The sequence below is a fragment of the Fibroporia radiculosa genome (assembly GCF_000313525.1).
Source record: "Fibroporia radiculosa TFFH 294 genomic supercontigs, scaffold8081, whole genome shotgun sequence".
Classification (NCBI taxonomy): Eukaryota; Fungi; Basidiomycota; class Agaricomycetes; order Polyporales; family Fibroporiaceae; genus Fibroporia; species Fibroporia radiculosa.
In genome coordinates this window covers 8,122-30,080 of record NW_012133453.1, presented here as the reverse complement: position 1 = coordinate 30,080, position 21,959 = coordinate 8,122, and the positions used below count along the sequence as shown (strand labels likewise).

Sequence of the window (21,959 nt, the reverse complement as noted above, 5' to 3'; positions counted from 1 at the left end):
CGGACCCTCGACGGGCCAATGGCCGTGTACAAGTACTGAACGTTGAGCGCTCGCTGCTCCACTCTGAGTACTCCAGCAATCCTATGAAGAGCTTGGGAACTTCCAGCTTGTCTGGTCCAGGTCTGAGCGATCATTGTCACTGATGATCTCAAATATCCGAAATTGCATCGCGTCTGACTACGACAGAAGTTGAGCACATCAGGAGATTGCAGGCTTGACATTCGGGCGGCGGCTGTCACAGGGATGTGGGGACAACGCTATCGTGCACGAGCACCACGAGCATATAGGTGGTCTCAAAGGATAGTCATTCGAATATTTAATGGCCAACAGCAACACCTATCTGTCATTCCTAGGCTAATCGAATAAAACACGCATCTAGTCGTCGTCGTCCTCCTCCCCATTCTGAATCGCGATATAATCAGTCGAGCTCCTCAATCAACGCTCTCATTAATAACGCGCGCGTGTGGAGGTCCTCACGCCCGCTCAAGCCTGTCCCACGTCTCACCATACCAAGCTCTTGCAAACTTTTTGCTAGTCTAGCCTCTCTTTGCTTCGGCGTTAGATGCTGGTCACTCTCAGCGCCCCCACGATTCCCTTGGTTGGATGACGATGTGCTTCCTCCTCCCGCCGATGCGGCACTGGACGATTTCCCATGATTGATCTGCGAGAATGGGCAGCCATCGCACTATGAGTACACTCTCGCGCTCGCGAAGCCACTCTCTGAACATACTAGCCGAAATCCTTTCGTTTCTGGGTTCTAATTGCCCCGCAAACACAACACATGGGTAGCGATACGCGTGATGGGGTCAAGTCCAGGTGATCAGCACGATGAGATATCTGCCCGTAAGTGCAATGCTGGTGAGGACAGCCAAAACTACGCACCTTACGACCATCCTGACTCAAAGGAGTCTGTACAAGCTGCTGAAGCTTACTCGCCGCGCCGCCACGGCGGAATATGGCGGCCGCATCATGCACGTCGCGGGCCGACACATACGGTGCGAACTCCTCGCGCGCATATAGGCCGGCATGGGATGGGGAAGGGGTGGCACTGCAAATCCCAAGCATGAATGAGCCTTGCCTCACCTGCATTCAGGGAAACGTTTGGTTTACCTAACCAGAAGGGGCGCAGCAATAGCAGCGGCAGCGATAATGGTGGTCGTGGCACGCATGATTGTCAATGTCGACAAGGAAAGACGTAAAGATGAGAGATGGATAGAGGCGTTTATTTCGGAATGAAGGGGAACAAGGTCAGGCTAGGGAGAAATACAAAGTCAATGAGGGCCGCAGTCACCAAGGAGTCTTGCACGGTCGGTATACTCACTATCCAGTACCTGTGCTTGGAGTCGGCGAGCGCACAGAGATCGACCGAGTGCTGGAGACAAATTGGTAGAGTGGATGGTCATTTTATATCAAGCTCGATGACGCGGGAGCTGTACGCGGGAGCTCGCTGTAATCAGTGCAAGCAGTGCGGGAAATGTGTTTTGAAGACTTCCCGCAAAGTGCAAACGGCGAATAGGCGGATCCAAAGACTCTCCGCAAGAATCTGGAACTCCAAATCACAGATGCCTGAGTTTCCTGGTCTCGTACCCAAACGTGTCGAAGGCTTGGGTACGAGACCGGAGTTTCCGGAGGATGATATATCGCCAGCGCCGCTCCCGGACTCGTAGCATGATCTTGACACGAACTTGAAGCACTGAGCCACTGGCCACAGGGTTTCTGCTCAGTTTTGCGATCAAGGGCCATGTTCCAAGCGTCTACATGCTATCTCGGACGGTTCCCATTGCAATAGCGATCTCATTTTTGTTTTTGCCATACGTTATACATCACAGGCCATTCAATAGCCATATCGAGTGGTGGCTAGCTGTTTCTGTAGCCGGACATGACCATTCGTGTGGATGCAGGCCGGGATGGATGCCAATAGACGATCACGGGACCTCTGTACCAACGTAGCTGTATCCCCATGCGAGGCTGTCCCAGACATTCTACGCGTGCGCTCTTCCCCCGCTCCAATAATCATGCAAGGTCGCCGCCCGTTTGCCTCCAGCGCATCGATCTACGAGCCTAGGCCCTAACACCAGGCCAATTTCACTGCGACGTCTCATCCGACTAACCATGACGAGGCCTCTTATTAGGTATGGCGGTTGTCTGATAAACAGGCACATTGATTTACTAAATGCCAATTCACACCAACGCTTGCGCCACCGTCTCACTTCTTGCTCTTCGAAGTCTGTAGGATCCTCGTTGCGCGCGGTTACACGTCCATGACTTACATGGATTAAGGACGCGGTAGAATCACAACGATATACAATCAGAAAGCAAAACAATGGGGCTACATCCATCGCCTACGCAGGCCAGCGGCAATTGCACCTATCATCCACAAAGATCAAAGTCCGTTGTGCACTCAGGCCTCAAGTACAAAGTCTACTCTTCTACATTGGTTCCGGTGTGACTCTGTACAAGAATGTAAGAGATACAGACGATTTACAACAATTGTTTCTGGTCTCTGCTCTGCTCTCTCAGTTTATACTTGGGGTACGTGCCAGTCGAGAATGTCCTCCCACTTTCCGGGGAGTAGTTGCGAAATCTGCTCCACGTCCTTATCACCTCTACCCGAAAGGCACTAGAACATCACAAAAGAGAGTCAGTAGATATCCAGCGGCACCACACGGTTGAACGTACGATAACGATGTTGGTCTCCTTGGGCATGGTCTTCGCGATACGGACACCCTCCCAAACCGCATGCGAGGACTCCAACGCTGAAGCGAAATCAGCACGTTTCAAGAGCAACGCGACAAACCTACTCACCAGGGATAATGCCCTCCAACTGTGTGCACATCCTGAAGCCGCGGAGAGCCTCCTCGTCAGTCGCAGCGACATAACTAGCGCGGCCGGAGTCTTTCAGCCAGGCGTGTTCGGGCCCTACACCTGGATAGTCGAGACCGGCACTGATCGAGTGAGTCTCGATGATCTGTCCCGAGGGCGATTGGAGAACATATGTCCGAACACCGTGGAACACTCCAGCCTGACCCTTCGCCAGAGTGGCAGAGTGGCGCTCGCCGTCAAGACCTGATATAGGTATTGAGACAAGGAAAGAATTTGTAGCTCTGTGTGGTCACCGACCTTCTCCGCCAGCCTCGACACCGATAAGCTGCACGTTCTTGTCTGGAATGAAATCAAAGAAAGTGCCGATAGCATTGCTACCTCCGCCTACGCACGCAACGACGGCGTCAGGAAGCTTCCCAATCTCTGAGTGCAGCTGTTGCTTGATCTCCTTCCCAATGATACGCTGGAAGTCACGCACAATCGTCGGGAAGGGGTGCGGCCCGATAGCTGATCCAATTAAGTAGTGAGTGTCAGCGAGATTCGTGACCCAGTCGCGGAGAGCATCGTTGACGGCGTCCTTCAGTGTGCACGAACCCGAGTGCACCGGAACAACCTGAAACATCAAGACAATGTGTTAGGAGAGGACTGGGCAGCAATCGCCGTAATACTAGCTGACCTGAGCACCGAGCATCCTGATACGGAATACGTTGAGAGCCTGGCGGCGTACATCCTCTGCTCCCATGTAGATGACACATTCCATACCAAAGCGAGCACATACAGTAGCAGTAGCTACACCGTGCTGGCCTGCACCTGTTTCAGCAATGATACGCTTCTTGCCTAGTCGTCGCGCGAGCAGGATCTAAACGACATTGAGTTTTGGGTTACACGGACGGCATCAATACACTTACTTGGCCGATAGCATTGTTAATTTTGTGAGACCCCGTGTGATTGCTGAGAGCGTCGTTATTTTTTTTTAATAAAGGATCTATACAGTACTTACAGATCCTCTCGCTTGAGCCAAATAGTAGCACCACCCGCGTGCTTCGTGAGTTGCTCCGCTTTGTATAGCCTCGACGGGCGATTCATATATCCATAGAAGCTCTCGAACTCTTTCCAGAACTCGGGGTCCTGCATTGCTGACTGATGCGCGGCCTCCAGCTCAACCAAGCAGTCCCAGAGCGCCTCGGGTACGTACTGTCCGCCGAATTCTCCAAATCTCGGCGGGAGTAGATTCTGCTTCACCGACTCGGTGTCCAATCCACTTGTCTTGATTACACGCGACGCGGAGTTGGGGGTCTTGGAGGCGTTCGGCCGCTTGGGGGGTTGGTTCTTTAGACTAATCTCACAGCAGTAGGCCTCGACGCTTTTCGCGACCTCGCCAGGAGGTGATTGCTTAATGATAGATACTAGCCGGCTACCAATGACAACGCCGTCCGCGCCTGCATCAGCAACCAAATCAAAGTGTTGGCGGGTAGCTACACCGAATCCGACGGCAAGAGGGGCATCCGTATGCTCGCGTACGCGGGAGATGAGGTTGGGCAGCGCGCTGTTCATCTTTCCGCTCACGGAGGACCCAGTAGTGCCCATCTGTACGCGCTAAACACTCCTGTTACCGATGAGGAACTGCAGAAGGCACACACCTTGGACACGATATAAATGAATGTGTCGGCGATGGACGCAAGGAATTCAATACGCCTTTCGGAGGTAGATGGGGCGATAAGTGGGACATATGAAAGACTGTGCAGATGTGGCATGATGAGTGAACAGCGTGATCACAGTCGTGAGGCAATTACTTTGATTTTGTACATTTCTCCCGGAATGAGATGGCTTCCTCAGGCGGCAGGTCAACAACTATGAAACCGTTGGCGCCGGCTTCATTGGCATCTTGAATCGCCTTGTCCTCCCCGTAAGCAAGTAGGGGATTGTAGTATCCTGAGATTAGCTTTCCAGTGAGCCAAAACGTCCGCAGCCAGATATAATGAGAACCCACCCATAAGTAGAACGGGAACCGTCAATCCCTTGCTACGAGCCTCTCGTACAATGCCAAGACAGTTTGGAAGCTCTACTTTATTCTGGAGTGCGATCTAGCATAGCAAATTCAATGGTTGTACGACGAGTAAAGATGACGGCCTGACGTACAACATTGGTTTCCTGGATCGCAGGCCCATCTGCCATGGGGTCGGAGAATGGAACACCAAGCTCTATGAGATCCGCACCGCCCTTCTGCATGGCGAGTAGGATTGTAACTGTGTCATCTTCGGTTGGATAGCCCGCGGTGACAAAGGTCACCAGCGCAGGGCTGCTCTGCGATGGACGTGAGGACCGTATTGAAGTCGAGGATAGGAGAGAGGGACTTACATCCTTATTCTTTTGCTCGAATACTTTTTTGATTGCTTCCATGGGGGCGGAAGAGAGAGTGGGAAGAAAGTAGCGAGTGTCCGGGAGGCCAGAGGCCTTTTTATTTAAACGACACGGGAGTATTGAATTCGAGTCAAGCATCTCATCCATGTCCTCATCTTATCTAATCTCCCGATTAGATCTTGGGTCTACCCGGAGTCTGCGGCGACCACTCAAACTTTGTAGATTCGAATTATGAGACACAGACTCATCTCCCCTCCGCCATGGACCTCTCTCTCTCCTCAGATGAATCAAAAGTACTTATTCTCAACACCGGGGGCACCATCAACATGATTCTCAGCCATCAGGGCTATGTCCCGGAGCCATATTTCCTCACCGAAACCCTGCGCACGCAAAACCGCTTTCACGACCCGCTCGAGGACTCCCTGTTCTCTCACTCATCGTCTGTAGAAGGATATCGTGAGTGGAGCAGCAACAGCGGAAGGGCCAGTCCCGCTCTTGGCCCCGACCGCGACGGCACACTGCCTGGCACTCCCGGACATCTCAACCCCCCGACGCTGCCTGTGCGATCTACGCGGCCCATAGGAATGTCTCGAGTGGCCGCGCAGCTGTCTCAAGTCCCTCAACAATCCAGGGCGAAATGGCCTGTGTGTACTAAGATAGCCGATGACGTTTACGAGGCGCATCTACCTAGCCTCATAACACCGCGAAGCACTGCGCCTGGCGGCATTCGGAAACGGATTCGATATGCTGTACTTGAGGTAAGTTTTGTAGCCATGAGAGATAGATCACAATATCGTTTCAGAGCGCAGTCCGTTGGCCTTAGAGCCAGACTAGTCTGTTTAAAATGCTTCAATTTTCGTACCAGCATTGCAACGGGGGATTGTCTGTTTGCCTCCCTCGAATAAAATGCTCTCTGACCTTCATATCACAAGTGGGATCCTCTTCTTGACAGCAGCAATCTTGAGATACAAGGTATAACTCACAGTAGTCCTCCACTCTGCTGATCTTATGAAAGCTGGGGTAGATTGGATTCGTATCGCCACAGAAATAGAGCTCAATTATTCCTCTTTTGATGCATTCGTCATTCTACACGGAACGGATACGATGTCTTACACCGCGTCTGCCCTCAGCTTCATGCTTGAAGATCTGGGCAAGACCGTGGTACGTTGTCTTACAGCTGCCACACGATTGACTTCGAATCTGCTCCGAGTAGATTGTCACCGGTGCTCAGATTCCGTTGTCTCAACTACGGAACGATGCAGTTGATAACTTGCTGGGGGCGTTGATGATTGCTGGTCACTATATTATACCAGGTGATTCCGAACGTCGTCGCCCGTTGCATCGGCATTCAACGCGAACCCCTCGCTAGAGTGCTCTCTGTATTTCAACCACACGCTCTACCGTGGTAATCGGGTATCAAAATTCTCGTCTTACGATCTCAACGCGTTTGCAAGTCCAAATTTCCCAACGCTCGTGAATGGTCAGTCTCAAGTGAGCCCGTGTGACGGCGCTTACAGATATGTTATACAGTGGGTATTGACATTGTCGTCAATTGGAATGATGTTTTGAGGCAAACGAACATGCGGCGATTCAGGACACATAAACGTGAGCTTACGTTTTTTACGATTTCTGTTCTTTCTGATGTCACCATAGAAATGAGTCCACATGTAGGTAAGGAGATACTGTGCGGCTGCCTGCCATCATACCATCGGTGATCATCGTCCTCAACAGCCACTCTACGACTGTTTCCGGGAATCACTGCAGCAACCGTGCGAGCATTCCTCACGCCTCCCACTCGGGGTGTTGTCCTTGAGACATTTGGCGCAGGTAATGCCCCACAGCGCACCGATCTCATCGGTGCTCTCAAGGACGCCTGCGACAGAGGCGTCGTGATTGTCTCCATCTCGCAATGCGCCAAAGGCTCCGTCTCGGACGCATATGAGACCGGGCGGAACTTGCTGCTAGCTGGCGTCGTACCGGGTGGAGACATGACCCCCGAGGTCTGTCGTAGCGCTCCTGATCTGTTACTCCCGACCCGCTGACAAAACACGAACCGATAGTGCGCTCTGACCAAACTCAGTTACCTCCTCTCGAAGCCGGAGCTGTCCGTTGCGGAGGTGCGGGCGCTGCTCGGGACACCCTTGCGGGGCGAGCTTACCCGCCCCGCAAGCACACTCCCACCACCGACGGGCGATGCGAAGGGTATTGCGCAAAATCTCGAGAGCATCCAGGGCGTGCTTTCGCACGCCATCCGTCTTTCATCTGCACAACCACACGTCCCCCACGTCATCGTTACCCCCGACACGCCAAGCAACGGTGGCGAGAGCCTCGCGGAGGCCGCGGCGCCCTGGTCGTGGACAGCTGCAGAGGCAGCGTCAACTGAGAGCGCGCTGTACCCGTTCCTCATCCATTTCGCTGCCGCGCGCGACGACATCGCTGCGGTCCGGTTCTGTCTCGCTGCGGAGGCAGGGGTTGGTGCGGAGGCTCCGAGCCCGAACCTCTCGAACCCCGGAGCAGATTTTCAGCCGAGGCGGATAATCACTGTCGGGGGCGGGCTGGCGAACTGCATCGAGCCGGCGTCGGGGCGCTCGCCCCTGCATTCGGCCGCATTAAACGGGAGCGTGCACACGGTGGGTGCTTTGTTGGAGGCAGGCGCGCTAGTCCATCTGCGCGACGCGCTGGGGCATACGTCGCTATATTATGCTGCACGACAGGGGCATGAGAACGTCGTCGAGGTGCTAGTGAAGGCTGGTGCGATCTTGGGTGGCTCGGACGTTGAGGGCGGGTTCGCATCGCTGGCGGTGAAGAAGGCCTCCGTTACGCGGGACGAGCGGGCGCTAAGGATCTGGACAACAGCGGGTGCGCCGAAAGAAGACTGACAATGTGATATTGTAGGATATGCCCTAGATTTTGTAGGAATTAGATAGGTATTGTAATAATGAGAGCAGATGTGACCAAGAATATCCATAGTCCAAAATCCCAGGGACCATATATACGAGACAATGGTCACCTGCGGTTATACAGCAGTACACCATTCTATAATAATGCTTATAAAACGGTCTGTCAACCGTCGATTTCGATCACGTCATTCTCCAGCTGATCTTTTTCGTCGTCTGATTCCTCAGTATTACCTTGTACGATGTCCGTTATCTTTTCCGTGAGAGTCTTGAGGAACACAGGTAGCTGGTCTTGAATGAATACAAACGGCTCCTGGAAGAAGTCCAGGTTCTGTACAAATTCTTGCGGCTCGTTTTGCAGATCTCGTGGTTGGAATTTGACCCGCTTTATCAAATCCTCTTTCGTGATGGGCTTAGAGTCGTCCCAATTTTCTTGTTTGTCGTATATCTGCCGCAAGTTAAAGTTCAGACCTAACATGGATATTCGATCAGCAAGTCCACGATACCATATCAGATAGAGTTGCATACTGGTGGCAGGCCGATCTGAAGAGGGTTCCTTATGTGTATAGACACATGTGAAATTAGGCTCGTCAAGCCCCAGAAATGTACTCTTTTCCATCTTCACCGAGACAACGAGAAGATTGGTCATGTCTTCATACAATCGCACGACGAATGCATTTCTAGGATCTTCGGCTGTGTTGGAGCGAATCACGGGCGCCTGGCTTCGGGAAGACAAAACTCTGCCCCGTTCAACTTCTGCAGCTAGGTCGGAACGCAATAGTTTTTCTACAGAAGCAACAGATTGGGGTCTGAGGAGATCTGGAATATCCATCGTAAGCGGGCACACCTTGATTTTCCAGTTCGCTTATGTGCTTGTCCTTCTGCGCCAGTTTGACATCTCTCTCTTTGACTACCTCCTTCCATCGCGCGACCTCCTTCTGCACAGCTTCCTTTTCCTCATCTGCCGCTTCGCGGGTGAGGAAATGAAGCACAGCCGACTTGCCTGTGCTTCCGAGAGCCTTTGTGTTTGCCAGTTGTGACGTGAGTTCGTCGATAATGGTTTCCTGAGCTGCCAGGCGGAAGTATAATAAAGCAGGGAAATTTAACCAATACGAAAAGACATACTTTTGAAACGTGCTTCAAATTGTACTTTCAGTTGTTCAAATGCCTGCTCCGGCTCTGTTTGTCGTATCTGAAATAACTCCTCAAGTTGCTGCGCATATTTATCCCTTTCAGAGGTAACCTGCGCACGTTACTTTATTCAATCATGCATATGAAAGGAGGATACTTCTATTTACATTCTCTAATTGTCTACGGAGGGATTCGAGCTCGTATCTGAGATTTTCTTGTTCCCGTGATGGTCGACTCAACGAGGGATTAGATCTAGACTTGCTGTCGTTTTTCGCACGAGACACTCGTCCGTTTGGGGGATCTTCAGGCTGATCGCCATGGGATAGAGCATCACCCAGTTCTATAGGTGATCCTGATATGGTGCCAGGAGCACTCCTCGAAGGACCAGGAGCGTCGGCCCTGGCCTTACCCTTCGCATTGGAGGACTTTGTTGCCCTATTCTTGGCGGTCGGCCTGGATGTTTGGGGAGCTGTACCTACTGCATCGTTCTCACCACCACCGGTAACACCCACTTCATCGCCAGATGACTCTATCACGATTGATTCGTGGGTGGCATTGCTGTGCCGCGTCGGGGCAGGGCGTTTCGATGGCACGGTCTGTGATTTGCTCGAAGAACCTGCCGAAAGCCTGTTGTTCGTTGGTGGAGGGCGTGCAGCCGACTTCCTGGCCGTGACGATTCGAGCTGGAGTTGTGGGATCAAATGTGGCTGGTGGGCATGCCTTGGTACATATTCAGAAGGTCCTGAGCGGTTTCACAAGCACAAGACACATACCGAACTCATCTCCAGAAGAATCCGACATATTGAAAAGAGGATCAGCTGAAGACGCGTTGCCCGAAGGTGGTGGTAGAGGTCAGGCAAGGGTCGTAAGACGCGCCGACAGAAACGCGTCCACGCGCTTGCACGTGCACACGCGTTGCGCGGGTGCGATCGACTCGACTTGTCTCAAGCTATCGACCGCCGCGTAATCCTATGGAAGTTCAGTACAACTTTGACAACCTCGTCCTGGACCTGCTTGCCATCTCTCAACATGCAAATTAGACTTGAGAGTCAATATTTGTTACCAGCAGTGCAAAGCGTGGACCATGAGTCGTTGTACTCAGATCCAGGGCAGCCACTGGGCAGCCGCATGCGAGTGTTCGGTGACTCCTTATCGGTTCCGACAAGATCTTGATGCTTCTATCGCCTTCTCGTCTATGAACGCCCACGTATATATTCTGATACGAATGCGGGGTACGCATACGCGCAATCTGCACGTAAGCCCCAGAGAGAAAAATCCAGCACCTTACACTGTCTGTCACACATTTGTTCTTGAGTTTGTACAAATGTTTACCGATTAAACCCGCTCATACAGCCCACAAATAACCATGGAGGATTACCTGAAGCAGCGTGAGCAACTCATCACGGAAGACAGAGCTCAACGAGTGGACTCTGCTAGGATGCAGTCTTTGACGCACATCGAACAGAAAGCTGAAAGCATTGTTCGCGCCATCCGTGCTGCTGAGGCTGTGTCGGTCTGGGGCGTTAATGGTACCACGATCTTTGACTATCTACCCGACGACAAATCTCCCAATGTCTTCCCGGGAATGGCGTTCTTGACAGGTCCGCAGCCGACAATATAAACTGTCTTCTGGATGATGCTGAAAATTGAATATCAGCTCGGAATATCGCTGTGCACACGCAGCTATTCCAAATATTGAGCAGGGTATGGCATATTTTCCGAACATATTCTTCCATCTTTGTATGACTCCGCGAGTCTTCAGATGCCAAAGGGCGCCCTGCTTCATGCCCATCTTGATGCTACTGTCAAGGCGCGTGTTCTGCTTAAGCTGGCTCTCGAGCAGCCCGCAATGCACGTTCGGGCTGCGAACCGAATCACTCCGAATAACTTGAGGGCAACGTTGCCCGAGTTCAAAGCGCTGCCTCAGGATCAGTGGACCAGCCTGGCTTCTTTGACGGAAGACTCGTATGTACCCAATGAATACGTGCCATTGCATAAAGCTCGCCAGAACTTCGATCAGAGTCTCGGCGGTCCAGAAGCATTTGACGATTGGGTCGTGAGCGCTTTGGAAATTAACCCGTCAGAGGCGTATGGCACACACAATACCACTGCCAAGGTGACATCTCCTCATTACTCTACGCCGATGGACAAATTGCTAACTTTCTGAAGATATGGGCCAAATTTACCAGTACTTTCATGGTCTCCGGGGTGGGTTAGCCATCATGTATAAATAACGCTCATTACAATGACCGCTCCAGAATTTGTGCCACTTTCTTCCGCTTTGGCGGAAGTACGTGCGAGAATTTTTGCTGTCCTCTGTCGATGATGGCATTTCCTATGTCGAGCCACGGATCAATTTCTGGTACAAGTAAGGTTTTCTTAGCCGGGGAATTGTCTCCTCGAGGTGCGCATATATTTAGGCGACTCCAATTCTTCAGGTACATGACTGGCGCGGATGGCCAAGAAAATGTTACGCATAGAGAATGTCTGGTCGCGTTTGACGAGGTTCTCAATGAGGTTAAGGCAGAGCTCAAACGTCAAGGTCGAGAGGATGAGTTTGTAGGTGCAAAGGTGACGCTTTCCGATAACTGAAAATAAAACAGCTCGATCATGTATCTTCTCTCGTTCACTAGATCATCTATACCACCTTGCGTATGGACCAAGGCGACAACGTCGAGTGGTACCTGGAAGATTGCCTCGCTCTCAAGAAGGAGTTTCCACATTTAATTGCGGGTCAGTAACACTTGCTCTGGATTGAATTCTGACTAATGATTTTCGCGCCGTCAGGCTTCGACCTTGTTGGGCACGAAGACTCCCTGAAGCCTCTGACCGACTACATTGAACCGCTCACCAAGTTCAAAGCACGTCAGAAGGAGCTCGGACTCGACATCCCGCTCCTTCTTCACGCCGGAGAAACGCTCGGAGATGGCTCTGCCGCCGACATGAATCTATATGATGCCATTCTTCTTGGTACGAAGCGGATCGGACACGGGTAAGTTTCCGATACCCGTTCTGTGCTGATTCCCCACCACCCATAAGTCTCGTCGTGTGAAATGTTTTTCTAGATATTCCCTCGTCAAACACCCGAAGTTGATGGAGATCTGCAAGGAGAAGACGATTGCCTTGGAGGTCTGCCCTATATCGTAAGTGCTAGCCCAGAGCCCTGTTTACATATCTAACATAGCGGTTCCAGCAACGAGGTGTTGGTACGCGGCATTTACTCATCCCCTTTAACCGTGTATACTCACAATAAGCACGAAGCGTTTAACAACTTCTATGCCGATGCATCCGCTTCCGATCATGATCAACCATGGTCTTCCTGTCGCGCTGAGCTCTGATGATCCCTCTGCATGGGGAAGCACGGGGTTGACGTACGACTTTTATCAGGTTCGTCTTATGACTGCAGGCCGAGTTTCTGAATCAACGCCTCATGTGGGATCCCAGGTTTTAGTATCGACAGAAGTCTCGGGATTAATTACCATGGGCGAGCTCGCTCGGGACAGTATCAAGGTGTGTCTTCTCGTTCTTCGTATTACACTGTCTCTGAGCAAGCGTCAATGCCACACAGTATTCTTGCCTTGAAGATGCAGAAAAGGAACGTGCTCTGGCACTGTATGAGAAGCAGTGGCTGAAGTTCACGGAGTGGGTCGTGCACGAATACTCCGCTGCCAGCGCAGACGGGACTCGGAAGATGCCTAACTAGAAAACATACCTATTAGCTATCAGATGCGGTTGAATGTATAGTACATGTAGCTCCATCCCCACTCTTGAGATAATTTATTCTTGCAAGATTATATTTGTAGTCGGCAGCAGTTGAGCGAAGCAGACTCACGCGAGCCTTCCGAGATCGCGGCTCTTTATGTCGTGACTATTACGCGCGTGCGCACGAGTAGAGCGTCTACCTCGAGTCTACTTACCGAGCTTCTTCAAACGGTGCCAGGGTAAAAGTTGCGCGTCCCTTCACTCTTAGACCCTGTACGCCAAGATGCACTCTGTTCTAGCTAGACGCACATTTCAATCGACGCTGTGTTCACCCCAGGTGTTTTCCAGACCGTTCCACGCATCGTTACGGCGGAATGAGCAATTTATCGACGCAGACTCAGAGGTACTTCGAAACCTTCTCTGTTGAGCTCAATTCTTAAGAATGAGAACGCAAAACTCCTCGCTGACCTTCCATTATGATACGTTGTAGACATTCCGGAAGGTCATCACGAAGACGGACAAGGTCGTCTTAGTAGACTTCTATGCAAAGTGAGCAGATATGCTTCTCCTGGCGTACAATTTTCTGGGCGTATGATTCTACGAACGTCGGCTTATTGTGTGTCCATTTCCGTCCATAGTTGGTGCAGACCATGCAAGATGCTCTCCCCCATCCTTGAGAAGCTGACTGACGACCCCGAGGTCAAGTCCGGCAGTGGCTTGTCCCTCGACCTCGTCACGATTGACACGGACACAGAGGTTGAGCTCGCTCAAGAATATAACGTGCGTGATATTCTGACATACTCCGTTCGCTGTAATAATCTGTGTGCGTGTATCTGGAGGGTAGGTGAGCTCTCTCCCAACTGTGATGGCATTCAAGGATGGCAAGCCAGTCAACCGCTTCATCGGTGCTTTACCGGAACCCCAAGTTCGCGCGTTCCTGCAAGTGGTTTGAGAGGAAAGCAAGTCATGATCAGTATAAGTCCACTACACATCACATCACATGTTTCCTTAGCACCGCTAGCCCGCTCTTTGTTACACTCGCATACAAGCCCCTGCTCAGCCACACATTATTCTAGAACATCTCTTTTAACTAGCCCAACCTTTCGTTGATCAGTACGACTAAGCATAACAGTATTCTACGAATATGAAGAGAAAGACGTCGCCTAAGAGGCGTGGTTAACCGGCAGCGGCTTGAACAACATGAATTTTACGACGACTTCGTTCCTAGAATATCGAAGAAGGCCTCCTGGGGTAGCTCAACACTCCCCACCCTCTTCATCTTCTTTTTGCTCTCTTTTTGGTTCTTCAGGTGCTTGAGCTTGCGTTCGTAATGACCTGGAAAAATAGGAAAGAGCCCGTATTTGAGTTAGTCGGTGTAGGAAAGCTCCGAGTCAGCAGAGCCAAGCCTACCGCCGTATAGTCCGGCCGTAACGTCTGCCCTAAGCGCGGACAATGTCTCGCGTGCTACAATTCGTCGTCCGACAGCCGCTTGTATGGGCACTTCAAATAGTTGTCTCGGAATAACCTTATCTGTAGAACAGCGTTGGTAATAAGATCCTCCGTTGGGGTGATCATGGCACATACGAAGCTTCTTCACCCATGCTCTGCCGACGTCTTGCTCGGCAGAACGATGGACGATCAAGGCCAAGGCATCAACCGGCTTATTGTTGAGAAGGAACATCATCTACGCATGCTACAATCAACACAGTGCATGAATATGCACTCATGCAGATGAATGACCTTGACCATATTGCTCGGCTGATATCCGGCGTCTTCATAGCTGTAAAACATGATGATGCGCGCTCTAAACAATTGCCGTTACACACAATGAGAGTCACTTACTCAAAGCTGGCGAAGCCGGAGCTACGGCTTTTGAGCTTGTCAAAAAAGTCCGTGACAATCTCCGTGAGTGGCATCGTGCATGTCAACATGATCCGAGAATCAGGGGTACCAGACGTATCCAGGTACTTCCAGTCCAGATTCTCCGCTCTGTGGGAGTAGCATAGTTCCAGCATATCAGAAAGATAAGCTGTGCAACGCGTTAGATATTGTTCAAGTCAGCGATCAGGAGCAGAGGATAGTCAACACACACTGGGGGGCAATCATAGACGCGTTGACGATAGGCTCTTGGACTTCCTTTGCTCTGACTGAAGAGTCTGCCATGTCAGGGAAGTCTGTCGGGTTGCTCACAATCACAGTCTTGTCCTTGTAAACGACTGCACAAATCAATAGCATGCCATATAATTTTCCGGTCATCATACGAACTTTTGTAAGGGACGGTTGGTGCCGTAATTATGATATTCGCATCATACTCGTCTTCCAGCCGCTGCCGGAAGACGTCCATGTGCAACGTGCCCAAGAAACCTAGGCGACACCCTTGTCCGAGAGCGGTAGACGATTCTCGGGTGACCTCGACACTGCGATCCGTGAGAGTGAGCTGCAATGCGTCAGTCAGAATTTGTTCCGACACAACAAGAATCTTCAGATGTACGAACCCGCTTGATAGACTCCTCTAATTTAGGGAAGTCGTTGCTATCAATGGGGTATATGCCTGCATAGACCTTTTCTGAACATCAGGGACAAAACTTAACCGAGGGTGACAGGCCTGACCATGGCCTTCGCCAGTTTGAATCCGGGCATTGGCTCGACAGTTTCTCCGACTCTATGTAGAGTGTCGCCAACGTGCGCTGCGTTCGGCAAATCAACATCAAATGGAAAACGTGCTAAGATTTTGCAAACCTTCAGACGACTCTTTCATGTTGCAAGCGATAAAACCTACTTGTCCCGGCTGAAGACTCGCGGTGGGCGATTCCTCCGGGTGCATGATTCCCAAATCGACTACCTCGTATTTTTTACGAGTATGGCATGACGCAATCTTGTCGCCTATATAATCATGAGTTTCAGATGCATACAGGTTATCTTATAGACTCGCCCTTCCGCAGGACACCCCCTTGTATATTGACGAGAGAAATCACACCACGATATCGGTCATACCTAAAACATATCAATCAATATCTTATGGTCGGCTGCGGAGAGCTAGATGCGCACGAAGAATCAAATAGTAATGCTTTCAAGGGGGCGGAAGCGTCTCCCGAGGGTGGGGGTATCCTGTCAATGATAGCTTGTAGCACATTCTCCACACCTTCACCAGTCTTGGCAGAGATTGCTATACAATCCACCGGATCTATGCCGAAGGTAGACTGCATTTGAGCGGTTATAATCTCTGGCTGGGCAGCAGGCAAGTCAATCTGGACGCCCATTGAGTCAGCACATGGAGCAGCTGACGGCAAAGGTGCGGGAAAATTTACTTTATTGAGGACTGGAATGATCTTGAGACCACGTTCCTGAGCTATGTGGAATACCGATATGGACTGGGCTTCGATGCCCTGCGTTGCGTCAACGAGGAGCAGTGCGCCTTGACAGGCAGCGAGAGAGCGAGAAACTTCCCATGCAAAGTCAACATGACCCTGTCCATTGAATAAACAATTTACAGTCTGCTTCTGACTCATGAACCTTGCTGTCACACTCACAGGCGTGTCAATCAAGTTGAGGAGGTATTGATGCCCAGAAAACTTGTGTATCATACTGAATATACTTAGAGCGGATATAGCGGATAAGATGAAACGTAGGATACCTCGCAGTCTGAGCCTTCACTAAGTCACCTCATCAGAACGTGTCATGCAGTTAGGGAGGAGTAGAAAACATACCTGTGATACCACGCTCCCGCTCAACCTTCAATTTATCCAAAACTTGTTGATTCGAGCCTTTCTGCTTCTTGTCGATAGTCCCTGTCAGCTATATTAAGTGATGGCTCAGTGACGCGCCATCTCACAGTGGCTGGACTAACAGACCTCGAGCAACCTACGCGGGTAAGGTTACTCAGAGAACTACAGTACCTTGATTGCGCTTACGCACCTGTCCGCCAAGGTTGATTTACCATGGTCTTTACACATGAATTCTCGAGTTATTACCGTGTATATTCATGACGCAGGACCAACGCGTACCAATGTGAGCAATTATCGAGAAGTTCCTGGCTCAGGGTGAGCTTGAGAGGCAATACAAGCAATCAGAAAACCGCATACCGTATCATCTCGCATGGGAAGTCTTCCATCTGAATTGCTCTCCGTGTGGCAGCATAGCATACCGAATGCACTGAGAAATGCCTCTGCGCGCCGTAGCAAGATCGAAGCGCATGTTCCTGGTGTCGTTCAAATACTTTCAAGCACGATGAACGCCAATTCTGGATCATTACCCAGCCCTCTGTCAGAAATCACAAAAAGCAGGAAAGAAGCAGCGAGTTCCAGCATGAACTTGAAGCGAATCTCAGACGGCCAAGTCGCGACGTGCTCTCTTGCTTAGTCAGCACGCTGTTCTCTCCGCGGCCCTGCGCGTCTTTGATCAACTGAGCCTGAGCAGGCAACACTGAACCTACATCACAGCCTGGGAGGTACCGTCTCGTCAGCCTCGCTCAATCCTTCCGACTGCCAACTCTTGCTATGTCTCTCGCAGATGCGTCTGAAGCCCGGAAAGCGCGTTTGGTCGCGCTTCGCAAGAGAAAAGCAGGCGAGGCAGGTGACAACGACAAGTGTGTCAACTTTTGCGCTGTTGGAGTGTAACATGGCTAATCCATGGCTCGTAGTGTGTCCTCAGACACAGTCATCAAACACCGAACGTTTGATCCTGAAAGGCGGACTTTGAAGAAGCATACACCTGACGATGATGTCGTAATGGAAGATACAGTCGAGAAGAAAGTGGAGGGGCTTGCACATGCGATTATTGCAGAAGATGCGGAACGACGAGCGCAAGATTTAGTATGTGGCTAAGCTATCATAAGCTGTCTAGTTTCTGACTCGGGTATCCAGGATTTGTTTAACATTGCGCCCAAACGGCCAAATTGGGATTTGAAGAGAGAGATGGAGAAAAAGCTCGCGAAGCTGGAGCGAAGAACGCAGGAGGCAATCCACACTCTGATAAGTGGGTCGGTTCTCCCTCGTAGACTCATGATGATGCTCATTGTGAATAGGACAACGACTGGCTTCACAGAAGGGTCAATCAGACGATATATTGGGCGCTATGAATGCTGCAGAGAAGGCAGGCCAGGTTGAAGATGATGCGTCAGATGACGAAGATTAACCGTCCCGTCTGTCCGGCCACTTATTAATTGTATACTGAGCTCACAGTCCGCTGTATCTCTAGCTTCAAAGGTTTTTGCACGGAGTCTAATACCATTTAGCCTAATGTATAACCGAATCAGTTGCTTTCCGTGAGGCAAATTCCGCTCTGAAAAGGCCTGTATGCTATTTGTCGCTTGAATTACTGTAAGTATAAGGTAAGAGTGGGATCTCCCGTAACTCCGACAGCACGCCCTGCATTCATCAAATAGGCCGTGAATTCAACATCTGGATCATACGCTGATCTTCCGCTCCTCGTGGAAGCGGACGTCCTTGTTGTCCAGTCGCCCCCACACGCGGAGGCGGGAGAACTAGGGGATTTCCCGGTTGATCGCGCGGCTGGCTTCCGTGCGGGGTTGGCGATGTCCCGGATGAGGAGCCTGTCGCGGGCGATGCTTCCACGTTCCTTGACCTCGATTTCCCGCTCTTGTAAACACCCTGCGGCACGGTTAGATTACGCAACATCCGATCACGCTCGAGGGTCGGGATGTTGGGGAGGTCCGCATACGTGAAGTAGGCGGTCAGATGCCATTTCCGTGGCCTTGCGTTCGCCGACACGAGGACCCACGCCGAATAGGCCTGCTTCACCAACCCCATTGGGGCCTGATCGCTTCGGTCGAAGTGAGATTGTGCTGAAGATGACCACGTCCGAGACGGCCCGTCGACAAAGCGATAGGTGGATCTGCAAAACAATGATGGTCGAAATTCTTGGCATAAAAGGCGTGATGAACATGATGCTCACTGTGAGGTCTGCCCGCTGTTGGTCTGATTTCCGTCTGGAGATACTCTCTCATCATAGAACAGATACGGCTGGTTCAGTGGCGTCAATATGCAAAGCGCCCAAGTTAACGAACGCGCATACCTCTCGCATTCGAGACTGGCTCCATATGCGACCGTCAGTCCATCTTTTCAGACCGGTCTCCTCTTCGCTCTCCTCCCAAACGAACACAGAGCCGGATACAATATATGTTGATCTTTCGTAGTCGTTCAACCGTCGCCTGACAAGCTTCAACATTCCTAGACGGACTGCCTCGAAGAGGGTGTGTGCATCCCGAGCGTCGCGGAGATGAAGACGAGGGTGCGTAGGGCCTTGAACGTCGCGTTCAGCTCCTTGGGACATCGCAGAGTGCAGACTTGGGTACAGGAGGGGTTCTGATTCACAATAACGGTAGGTCGTATTTTCGGCCTTTTGAGGTAGGCGATTGACATGCGCTTTTATAGTTGGAACCTCAAGGCACTCCAAGGGACTATGACGCCCATCCTGCGATCGATTTTTACGCTTCATAATGCATGCACCGACACCAGGGACACTGCACCGTAATGCATTATACCATTTCTGTTGATCGGTACTAGAAGGGCGAAGAATCACGGCGTTAGAATTTATTAGAAGCGTACCATGGCGAGAGGCTCGATTGCAAGACATAGCGAGGCCACAGCGTCTGTGCACAGGATAGTGTGGGACATGCGCGCCTTTCAGGAACATAGCGGCCTTGCGTTTTCACCACACCAAAATTCTCCATCTCTCCGTGTACGGCAATGATCCGGAAATGCAGGACTATTTTGCGCGGTATGAGCAGCCCGGGTAAAATGTCGCCCTTCACGACTGACAGTAGTGCCAGACGCTTCAAGCTTAAAGGCCACCCGTTGCGATGCGCTGTGAATCGGTGACTCCATTGTTACCGTGAATCTCGGAGACCTGCAATGCCATGAGGAATGTGTATCACGTATTTGCCCGAGGGATCCTATCTACGAAACGTACTGATACACGCACTTCGGCAGCACGATCTCTGGAAGATCACGCTCGACTTGCGGCAGATTGTTCCACGCGTGCGCCTGAGCCTATAAATTATTGCCCGAGATGTTTCGCTCGATAAATTGGAGCAAGGACGTTTGTTGTTGCCACCTGTTCCTGAGATTTAGTGCGCTCCGAATGTTTAAGTTTGGCCTAGCTTTGTTGGGACAAATGACAACGGCTAAGATGGAGTCATTGAAAGGCTTCCGCGAATTTCAACGACGGAAACAATCAACGTAACTATAAATTGTCGCGTGAGATAACACACTTTCGGTGTTGACAAGCGTGGACTGATCGTGCTGTCATCGCTCGCGGTCTTCTCCATTTGTTCTGGCCCAGGTCAAACAAAATTGCAAACTCAGTGCAGGATGTATGTGCATCGTGGACTCGGGACGCGACAAAAACGCGGAAAGTGGCCGAGTAAAATCACCTCCGCTGCGGTAAGTCTCGGAACTGGGAAAGCGCGCAGGTCGTCTAGGAAGACGGCAACGATCAGCTGGCGAGGGCCTTGTGGTGGAATATCCGAGACGACACCTACGAATAACAGGGGTCCGGAACCTGTGCAGCCGTGTATACAGACTTGCGCTGAAATATTGTGGATAGTTCACATCTTGAATTGAAGCTGCCACCGCCGCAGCGGCCCGCCACCGTTCTAACCAACCCAAAAGTGGACACGCTAGAAACGATGCGGTGTGGGAAAGCGGCCTCGTGACCGGATACTGGCGAGTGCTTCGCCATTGTCTGCTTCAATCCTGCCGCCATCGTCTGCTCAGAATGTCACTCGACGCTGAACAATCCGCACGTCGCATTCCATCTTTGGTGCAAATATGCCAGCGAGGTACGAATCACATCCTCGGGTAGTAGAGTCTAGTCTCACTCCAGCTCGATCACCGAATCTGGTGTCCAGTTGCAGCCGCGCATAGTGATAGTAAGTTCTGTCACTTTGAACCTCGGTGTTTACCTCATGACCACTCAGGCATATGCGGCCTTAGTGGCGGTATTCGCTATGACTTGCTTATCCCTATCCTGGAGAGCTGCTCCCCAGAGACCCTACTCCGGCTAGAACAGGATAGCCCGGTCTGTTTCTGTATCCTTAGTATATGGCTGGGGCTTATGGCATTTGCATTGACATCCCCAGGAGTTAGAGAAGGAAACAACAGGCAAGTTCATTCTTAGCATATAGAAGAAGGAAGGGAAGTCGGTGCTCATGCAAGGCCTAGATATCTGGCGGAGGTTATCCTTCCGGACATATCCTATTGTCACTGAGCAGTATCGCTCCAACGGCATCGAAGAGCCAGAATCATGGCGGGATGAATTCTTTGTACGTGGTCATCTCATCGCTGGTTCCACACAGGCATCATATCGACCGGCATAGCTGCTCCGCGACATGGAAGCCAAACGCTTCGAAGAGCTCGGATCGCGCCTAAGAACAATACGTCAAGAAGCGGCGGACCGCAGGAAAGAAACACAGATCAAGATTACAGATCGTCTCCCTCAAACCAAACGCTCTCGTAACTGTACATATATAACTCTTGTTGCATGTGCACCACACTCATTCGTATTTTGGCCAGGGGGAGCATATCAGCCGAAGACCTTATTACAGAAGACACGATCAGAGGCCGCGCGTATGCAGAAGGGCATTTACGGCACGCCAATGATTCCTCCTATGCCTACCGCTAAGAATTACCGTGTGACTCCCTCTGTGCCTAGTATCAAGCTCCCGCAGGTTCCAACCAACGCAACTGCATCGTCTCGTGTAAGGGTAACCACCGTCACGGTGCGCAGGCGTTCGACAACATCAAAGGACCATTCGCCACCAAGCAAGACGTCGGCTAAGACAGCTTCCACCCAACCCCTGCTACCAGCACCAACAAATGCCGCTCCAAGTATTTCGAAAGAAGCAATATCAGCTTCGTCGAATACCCGGTTGCCTGGGCAGGCCTCGCCACCTCGTGCACCACCATCTAGCCGTCTATCAGCGACCAAGAAGGATCCACTGTCGTCCCTTTTCATGCCCAAACACAGGGCGTATTCCCAACTATCCCATCAATCTGTTTCGTCACGTAGCATGTGCTCATGACTC

At 51.2% G+C, this 21,959-nt stretch overlaps 10 protein-coding genes across 10 annotated transcripts; 5 read left to right on the top strand and 5 right to left on the bottom strand.

Annotated features, from left to right (window-relative positions):
* Nucleotides 1-375: 375 nt before the first annotated feature.
* Nucleotides 376-1,169, bottom strand: FIBRA_06586 (uncharacterized protein; the record flags this gene model as incomplete). Its single annotated transcript, XM_012328302.1, has 3 exons — nucleotides 376-402; nucleotides 883-1,048; nucleotides 1,111-1,169. 3 exons carry the CDS (start codon nucleotides 1,167-1,169, stop codon nucleotides 376-378), a joined length of 252 nt encoding a protein of 83 aa, XP_012183692.1.
* Nucleotides 1,170-2,521: 1,352 nt separating this feature from the next.
* On the bottom strand, nucleotides 2,522-5,223 carry FIBRA_06585 (uncharacterized protein; the record flags this gene model as incomplete). The annotated part of the gene is made up of 12 exons (XM_012328301.1): nucleotides 2,522-2,620; nucleotides 2,680-2,756; nucleotides 2,806-3,066; nucleotides 3,121-3,436; nucleotides 3,500-3,682; nucleotides 3,732-3,774; nucleotides 3,824-4,410; nucleotides 4,464-4,560; nucleotides 4,617-4,755; nucleotides 4,814-4,907; nucleotides 4,963-5,127; nucleotides 5,182-5,223. 12 exons carry the CDS (start codon nucleotides 5,221-5,223, stop codon nucleotides 2,522-2,524), a joined length of 2,103 nt encoding a protein of 700 aa, XP_012183691.1.
* A 221-nt stretch (nucleotides 5,224-5,444) lies between these two features.
* Nucleotides 5,445-8,063, top strand: FIBRA_06584 (uncharacterized protein; the record flags this gene model as incomplete). The annotated part of the gene is made up of 9 exons (XM_012328300.1): nucleotides 5,445-5,942; nucleotides 6,117-6,156; nucleotides 6,200-6,345; nucleotides 6,398-6,497; nucleotides 6,554-6,664; nucleotides 6,715-6,789; nucleotides 6,838-6,855; nucleotides 6,916-7,184; nucleotides 7,245-8,063. The coding sequence occupies 9 exons, from the start codon at nucleotides 5,445-5,447 to the stop codon at nucleotides 8,061-8,063; spliced, it is 2,076 nt and encodes a 691-aa protein (XP_012183690.1).
* A 184-nt stretch (nucleotides 8,064-8,247) lies between these two features.
* On the bottom strand, nucleotides 8,248-10,012 carry FIBRA_06583 (uncharacterized protein; the record flags this gene model as incomplete). Its single annotated transcript, XM_012328299.1, has 6 exons — nucleotides 8,248-8,552; nucleotides 8,610-8,867; nucleotides 8,929-9,150; nucleotides 9,207-9,324; nucleotides 9,380-9,918; nucleotides 9,985-10,012. 6 exons carry the CDS (start codon nucleotides 10,010-10,012, stop codon nucleotides 8,248-8,250), a joined length of 1,470 nt encoding a protein of 489 aa, XP_012183689.1.
* A 565-nt stretch (nucleotides 10,013-10,577) lies between these two features.
* FIBRA_06582 (uncharacterized protein) lies at nucleotides 10,578-12,914 on the top strand (the record flags this gene model as incomplete). Its single annotated transcript, XM_012328298.1, has 13 exons — nucleotides 10,578-10,812; nucleotides 10,869-10,915; nucleotides 10,974-11,327; nucleotides 11,381-11,419; nucleotides 11,470-11,579; nucleotides 11,650-11,782; nucleotides 11,845-11,944; nucleotides 11,999-12,203; nucleotides 12,277-12,354; nucleotides 12,405-12,417; nucleotides 12,473-12,598; nucleotides 12,656-12,721; nucleotides 12,780-12,914. 13 exons carry the CDS (start codon nucleotides 10,578-10,580, stop codon nucleotides 12,912-12,914), a joined length of 1,641 nt encoding a protein of 546 aa, XP_012183688.1.
* A 656-nt stretch (nucleotides 12,915-13,570) lies between these two features.
* On the top strand, nucleotides 13,571-13,865 carry FIBRA_06581 (uncharacterized protein; the record flags this gene model as incomplete). Its single annotated transcript, XM_012328297.1, has 2 exons — nucleotides 13,571-13,693; nucleotides 13,758-13,865. The coding sequence occupies 2 exons, from the start codon at nucleotides 13,571-13,573 to the stop codon at nucleotides 13,863-13,865; spliced, it is 231 nt and encodes a 76-aa protein (XP_012183687.1).
* A 255-nt stretch (nucleotides 13,866-14,120) lies between these two features.
* On the bottom strand, nucleotides 14,121-16,866 carry FIBRA_06580 (uncharacterized protein; the record flags this gene model as incomplete). The annotated part of the gene is made up of 18 exons (XM_012328296.1): nucleotides 14,121-14,248; nucleotides 14,324-14,443; nucleotides 14,498-14,597; nucleotides 14,654-14,693; nucleotides 14,756-14,942; nucleotides 15,004-15,129; nucleotides 15,179-15,350; nucleotides 15,409-15,474; nucleotides 15,524-15,600; nucleotides 15,653-15,796; nucleotides 15,861-15,907; nucleotides 15,962-16,161; nucleotides 16,222-16,380; nucleotides 16,444-16,498; nucleotides 16,548-16,566; nucleotides 16,621-16,708; nucleotides 16,765-16,774; nucleotides 16,829-16,866. 18 exons carry the CDS (start codon nucleotides 16,864-16,866, stop codon nucleotides 14,121-14,123), a joined length of 1,776 nt encoding a protein of 591 aa, XP_012183686.1.
* A 543-nt stretch (nucleotides 16,867-17,409) lies between these two features.
* Nucleotides 17,410-18,046, top strand: FIBRA_06579 (uncharacterized protein; the record flags this gene model as incomplete). Its single annotated transcript, XM_012328295.1, has 4 exons — nucleotides 17,410-17,498; nucleotides 17,553-17,724; nucleotides 17,776-17,887; nucleotides 17,937-18,046. 4 exons carry the CDS (start codon nucleotides 17,410-17,412, stop codon nucleotides 18,044-18,046), a joined length of 483 nt encoding a protein of 160 aa, XP_012183685.1.
* Nucleotides 18,047-18,288: 242 nt separating this feature from the next.
* On the bottom strand, nucleotides 18,289-19,204 carry FIBRA_06578 (uncharacterized protein; the record flags this gene model as incomplete). Its single annotated transcript, XM_012328294.1, has 3 exons — nucleotides 18,289-18,766; nucleotides 18,827-18,894; nucleotides 18,947-19,204. 3 exons carry the CDS (start codon nucleotides 19,202-19,204, stop codon nucleotides 18,289-18,291), a joined length of 804 nt encoding a protein of 267 aa, XP_012183684.1.
* Nucleotides 19,205-20,650: 1,446 nt separating this feature from the next.
* Nucleotides 20,651-21,712, top strand: FIBRA_06577 (uncharacterized protein; the record flags this gene model as incomplete). Its single annotated transcript, XM_012328293.1, has 7 exons — nucleotides 20,651-20,714; nucleotides 20,784-20,804; nucleotides 20,853-20,953; nucleotides 21,060-21,197; nucleotides 21,252-21,393; nucleotides 21,448-21,602; nucleotides 21,662-21,712. The coding sequence occupies 7 exons, from the start codon at nucleotides 20,651-20,653 to the stop codon at nucleotides 21,710-21,712; spliced, it is 672 nt and encodes a 223-aa protein (XP_012183683.1).
* Between the last annotated feature and the right edge of the window lie 247 nt (nucleotides 21,713-21,959).